The sequence below is a fragment of the Cebus imitator genome, unplaced genomic scaffold, assembly GCF_001604975.1.
Source record: "Cebus imitator isolate Cc_AM_T3 unplaced genomic scaffold, Cebus_imitator-1.0 Scaffold44, whole genome shotgun sequence".
Lineage (NCBI taxonomy): Eukaryota > Metazoa > Chordata > Mammalia > Primates > Cebidae > Cebus > Cebus imitator.
In genome coordinates, this window is record NW_016107359.1 from 2371525 (window position 1) to 2378081 (window position 6557).

General features: G+C 39.7%; 1 protein-coding gene across 1 annotated transcript in view; it reads left to right on the forward strand.

Annotated features, from left to right (window-relative positions):
- The window catches only part of KIF23 (kinesin family member 23), a 34272-nt gene that overhangs the window by 12994 nt on the left and 14721 nt on the right, over positions 1 to 6557 (forward strand). Inside the window, exon 9 of the mRNA XM_037737884.1 lies at positions 1973 to 2075. Within this exon, the coding sequence (XP_037593812.1) occupies positions 1973 to 2075 (103 nt within the window). The remainder of the gene's footprint in view (positions 1 to 1972; positions 2076 to 6557) is intronic.

A 6557-nucleotide genomic window follows, 5' to 3' on the forward strand; every position in this document is an offset into this window, starting at 1 on the left:
AGTTAATTTAGGGAGGTTTTATTGCAATGAAAATTGCTCTAGAATAAATATACAGTTGGTTTTCTGTATGTGTGGGTTCCACATCTATAGATTGAACCGAGGCGGATCGAAAATATTCGAAAATCCTGCATTTGTACTGACCATGTACAGACTTTTATTGGTCATTATTCCTTAAACAATACAGTATAACAACTTGTTACATAGTGTTTGCATTGTATTAGATATTATACGTATTCTAAATGTGATTTAAAGTATACGGGAGGGCTGGGTGTGTGGCTTATGTCTATAATCCCAGCACTTTGGGAGGCCAAGGCAGGAGGATCACTTGAGGCCAGAAGTTTGACATCAGTCCAGGCAACAAAACAAGACTCTGTCTTTGCAAAAAATAAAATGAGGATAAAAATTTTAAGTTAAAAAAATAAAATCTTAAAAAGTGTATGGGAAGATGTGCATAGGTTATATGCAAATACTATGCCATTTTATGTAAGGGACTTGAGCATCCATGGAATTTGGTATCTGTGAAATTTTGTATCCGTAGGAGCGCCTACAACTAATCCCTTGAGAATACCAAGGGATGACTGTGTAGGTGATGACATTGAAATTTTTTTTTCCCTTTATTATAGTTTTGGGAAATGGATATTAAATCTTAAAGCTTGAATTTTGCTGTGAAAAATGTTTGCAAATCTTTAAAAATCTCTTTAGTAGAGTGATAGAATAAGACTGATTGTTTTCTCTCTGATGACTCATTCTGTAAGTGGAAATTCAGCTAATGGTTTTACAATGTCAGTAATTAATTTTTCAGGGCAGGTATAATTCAGGAAGTGGCCAGTGTTCTAAGTTGTTCATTTCTTGGCTGATAGGCCAATAGAGTCTCCCATATGCAGAGCACTATTTACTGCCAGGCCTGCCACACTACAAGGCTCATGTTAATTAGTAACAGCATTTGAGTCTGAGTTTACATCATCTAATAACTTTAATCCATTAAAGTGTAATTTTTTATTCAGTGACAGGAATGGCATTGAAGACCCCCCCAATTTGAATGCAGATTTCTATTTATTTACTAACTAGCTTGATAAAACTTCCTTATAAGGTTGTGAGAATTAAAGGAGGTACTGTGTGTAAAGTTCCTTGTCCAGTGCTTAGCTTATAGTCAGCACTCAATAATTGTTAGCTAGGAAATGGTTATAAGTCAGCCTTTCATATACACCTGATTTCCATCGACACACATTTAATACTACAGCATCAGTTCGGTACCTCTTGATTTTCACTTCTTTTTATAAGAATTATCTGCTGGGTGCGGTGGCTCACACGCGTAACCCCAGCACTTTGGGAGCCGAAGGAGGACGGATCACCTGAAGTCAGGAGTTCGAAAGCAGCCTGGCCCATATCGTGAAACCCTATCTCTACTAAAAATACACAAAAAAAATGAGCTGGGCGTGGTGGCGCACGCCTGTAGTCCTAGTTACTTGGAAGTCTGAGGCAAGAGAATCGCTTGAACCCAGGAGGAGGAGGTTGCAGTGAGTGGAGATGGTGCCACTGCACTCCTTCTCAAAAAATAAAAAATTATAGCATTATGATATTAGGTTATTATAAGATTATTAAATATCTGATTATAGAAGAATTTAGGGTAGTTCTATTCTAGACTTTTATTCAGCAAATATCTGCTGAGTTCCTACTGAGTGGTAGGCACTGTGCAGCATGCTGGTGATAAGGTAGTAAAACACAGAGTCCCTGCTCTCAGGGAGCCTACAGTCTGATGCAGAAGGAAGACCAGCCAATTGAACAAGTAATCATTAATGTCATATTTATCATAGTCTTAGCAAACTCTCCCCTAAAATATGTATCCTTTGCCTGTCCTGTGCATTTTGTATTATGCAAATGTTTATTAAGACTTGTTGATAGGAATCTATTTAAAGAACATTGTAAACCAGTTATCACCCATTTTAAGTTATTGGCTTTGTGATCTTTTTAGGAAAAAGAACAAATCACTGTAAGTCAGTTGTCCTTGGTAGATCTTGCTGGAAGTGAAAGAACTAACCGGACCAGAGCAGAAGGGAACAGATTACGTGAAGCTGGTGAGTAAAGCATAGTATTTATTTATAGCTGCAACTTTCAGAAACTTGCCATGCCAGTTTATTATCTACTTATCAATGGGTGGTTCTTTGTTTTTTTTGTTTTGTTTTTTAATTTTTATTATATTGAGATGGTCTTACTGTGTTACCCAGGTGAGAATGCAGTGGTGTGATCATGGCTTCTTGCAGCGTCAAACTCCTGGGCTCAATTGACCCTCTGATTTCAGCCTCCTGAGTAGCTGGGACTACAGGTGTGCACCACCATGCCTGTCTAATTTTTAAAAATTTTTTTATAGAGATGGGGTCTCCTTATGTTGCCGAGGCTGGTCTCGGATTCCTGGGCTCTAGTAATCCTCTCACCTTGACCTCCCCAAAGACTTGAGATTACAGGAATGAGCTCCTGTAACAGGCCTCAATGGGTGGTTTAAGCATAATTGTCCTCCATTAGATAATTTAGAGGCTGTTTATAGTTATGCTGGTTTGATATCAATCTCTTAGAATGCATTGATTTCTTTAAGAATGAGGAAAGTTATATTCAATTAGTCTGGGTGCGGTGGCTCACACCTATAATTCTGGCATTTTGGGAGGCCAAGGCATGTGGATCACTGGAACCCAGGAGTTCAAGTCCAGCCTGGGCAACATGGTGAAACCCCATCTCTACAAAAAATACAAAAAATGAGGTGGGTGTGGCGTGTCTATAGTCCAAGCTACTTGGATGCTGCGGTGGGAGAATTGCTTGAGCCCTGGAGGTCAAGTCTGCAGTGGGCCTGATCTCACTGCTACACTCGAGGCTGTGCAACAGAGAACCTGTCTTTAAAAAAAAGTGTATTTTTAGTATTGTAGGTCAGTATTGGGTCCTTGTTATTTCTAGTATTGTAGGTCAGTTATTGGGTCCTTGTAATGTTATTTCAATATTTGTTGGTAAAAATTGTCTTGTAGAGATGGAAAATTCTGAACACAAGCCAATTGAAGGCGTCTCTCTCTATATAGCCAGCTTATAGATGTGTTTTTAAAAATCTGTGCATGTTATGTCCCCTTGCCTTTTTGAAGTTTTAAAAAAAAATAAATATATCATAGTTGTACATACTTTTTGGGTATATGTGATATTTTGATAGATGTATACGGTGTGATCAAATCAGTGTAATTGGGTTTTCTGTCACCTTGCATGTTTTGTTTTCTGTTACTAGCCATGTATTGAGTACCTGCTATGTGCCAGGAATTAAACACAGATACAAAGGACACAGTCCTGCTGGAGAGCGCCTATCCAAGTCGAGGAGATCAGTAGATAACCAGATCGTTTGAGTAGAATGTGATGGGAGTGCTGGGTAGGCTGCCTAAAGCCATCTGGGAATGGGAAGGTGACAAATTGAGTAGGAGTGAGTTGTATGAAGAAGGATAGGATTAAAGGCAACATTCCTCTTAGAGAAGGCAGCTGCTTATAACTGACCAAGTCCTGAGATAATATGTCCCAATCAAAGTGGCTGAAGTTGAGGGTGCAGGTTGGTGAACGGTGAGAACTGAGGCAGAAGAGTAAGGCAGGTTCATGAAGACCCTTGTCTGTCATATCAAGAAGTTTGAATTTTATCTCAAAGGAATAATGTTAGCTACCAACTATTAAGTGTCTAGTGTGTGTTATAGTATCTACACACTTGGATAGGTGGGATTGTATTATACCCATTTTTCACATGAGGAAATGGGTTTGGGAAGGTTAATTTTCTCCAGGCTGGAGCCAGGTTAGTTGGACTCTCACAGCTTCTGTCTTTCTACTATGTCATATAGCCTCCCCTTAAAGAAGGATTAGTCTTTTAGAAAGATCGTTTTGCCAATGTAGAGAAATAATTTACCAGAGGCAAGCCTAAATATGTGAAAGAGCAGTTAGGAGCCTTTTGCAGCAATTCAGGTGAGCAATTGTGAGACCTGGAGGCAAAGGTCAGACAACACAGAGGTAGTTAGGAAGTAGGTTCATCTGGATGTGGAGAATAAGGAGACGTTTGATTGAGGAGCAGGTGTGGGTAGTTAATGCATTGTGTTGGAAATGTTCAGTTTACTCAAGTGAAAGTGCCTTTTAATTGGGTGCAAAGGTACATGGATTTGGAAGGAGAGAGATTTGACTTTAGGTTTTTAAGTTTAGGTTTTGCCAATAGAGAAATGATTGAAGCAATTGGGTGAGATGATATAATTCATAGCGAAGAGAGGAACAAGCTGAGAGCAGAAGCTTGAGGAACAACAAGCCCTTGATTATTAATTGAAAGAGCTTGGGAAGGACAGACAAGGGTGACAGTCAAAAGGGATTCGAGGGATTATGAATCGATGAAAAAATATGCACACACATTATATATATATACATTAGAAGATAGTAAGACTTGAATTTATTCATATGCTGAAGAGATGATGTTTAGGTCCAATGGTGAGAAATGGGGCCTTTAGAGCTGCCTCTACCCTGGGCCAAAGGACTCTTGGAATTTGTCTGAATTCTTAAGTTTCATGAGAGTGGACTGTGTCCGTGCTGTCTGTCATTGTCTCCCCAGCACGCTTATCTGCTAGGAGTTAATAAATATGAAAGTGATGATTATTGGTGGAGTGGAGCAAGGTCCCAGAAGAGGCAGGAAAATCTGAATCTGGATCACAAGATGAAGGGTTAACTTTGATGGGACAAGAGCTAGTTTGGAAAGAAAGTAAAAACTTAAAGTTTCAGATGCTTTGGGGAAAAGCTGGAAAGGACTGCTAGTGTTACTGTGGGTAAGGTGCAGGTATGACAAGATTTAGGGAGCGAGAGAAGAAAGGGAGATTGTGGTTGGCTATGGCAGAGGCTCCAGGTTTGCAGAGGTAGTACACTTCTGAGGGATAGGGTTTGGGCTGTTAGCTGTAATGGAACAGAGATGAAGATTTACTGGAGTTGGGATCTGGGGCCCTGTGACTACAGCATATCAGAATGAGTGTTGTTCTCATGGATACTGAAATAAACCAGGGGCTGGGATGTAGGAAGAACATTTAAAGGCAATAGGGAGGAACTAGGAAAATGTTGCTGCCTTCTCCCTCTGTTTACCAATCTTGTAGAATGTCAGGCTTTAGAAAACAAGTAGCTTTTTTTTTTTTTTTTTTTTTTAATTCCAAAAGGCTACAGGGCTGCAGGGAGGAGATAAATGGTTAGGTTGCAGGGTGTGTGCTGTGGATGTAGGTTGAAGCCTATGGACCCTTCCTGGTATAGTATTTCTAAAGGTATAACAGAGCGGATCACAGAGGAAACCAATTACATTGAAATGTGTTTTAAAAGTACTCCTAAGTTTGTCATACATTTAGGTGCTGCTTTATTAACACCTTAAAGACATAGCAGTAGGCCTACTTAAGTAATTGCAGTGTAATGATGAGCATGAATATCTTGGTGAGCAGCAAACTGTAATGTTTTATAAATATAACTGTGTTTTGTATTGATACCAGTTATAGGTACTACTAATGCTGTGGTTTTTGGCCTGCATTCACAATTGAAGGAACTAGTGAATTCCAGTTAGAGTTTGGTAAAAATAAACATGTAATTTATTTTCTATCTAAAAGTACGCAGACTCCCCATAATGTTCCCCTGGACAACATAGATCTCAGTTTAAGAACCCCTGACCACTAGTGAAAGCTATCAGTGGATTATTTTGTGAGAGATTTGAAGATGCAGGGAAATCTGTTAATAAGTACATAAGTTCCTAAGAGCACAGTGGAAGAAGAAAGAACATTAGGAGTTTGGGTCAAGGAACATAAATCATGAATCATGGAATATTACAGAGGTACAGATGAGTGCTGTATTTTGGGAGGTGTATCCAAGATGCTCTGTATCCTTGGGAGGCCAAGGATGAAAGCATAATCGAGTTAGCTGGCCTCAATCAAGGTTCCAAAATGAACTCATTCTTATGGGGTCTAATCAGATGAGAGTTGCATTCTTGGAAGCTTGTAGACTGTTAGGCTTGCCTTGACTCAGAAATCCAAATAAAAGCGGTCAGAAGTAACAAGTATGCCACCTAAGAAATCCTTGCTGAGACGTTGAGGGGAAAGAGTTAGCCGATTCCTAAGACATTTGACTGTTAGAAACAGAGGGAGAACCCCTGTAGATGTAGGGGAAAGCTCAGAGTCTTGCACGCTTCTTATGAGAATCTAATACCTGATTATCTGACCTGGAACAATTTTATCCCCAAACCACACCCCTCAATCCCCAGCCCATCTGTGTAAAACTTGTCTTCCATGAAACTGGTCCCTGGTGCCAAAAAGGTTGGGAACCTGCTGCCTTAGAGAATATATTTTATTTATGTATTTATTTTTATTTTATTTTATTTTTTAACCACATAAAAGGCAGCATATTTATTTGGAAAAAATAATTTCAAGGCTGGGTGCGGTGGCTCAAGCCTGTAATCCCAGCACTTTGGGAGGCCGAGGCGGGTGGATCACGAGGTCAAGAGATCGAGACCATCCTGGTCAACATGGTGAAACCCCGTCTCTACTAAA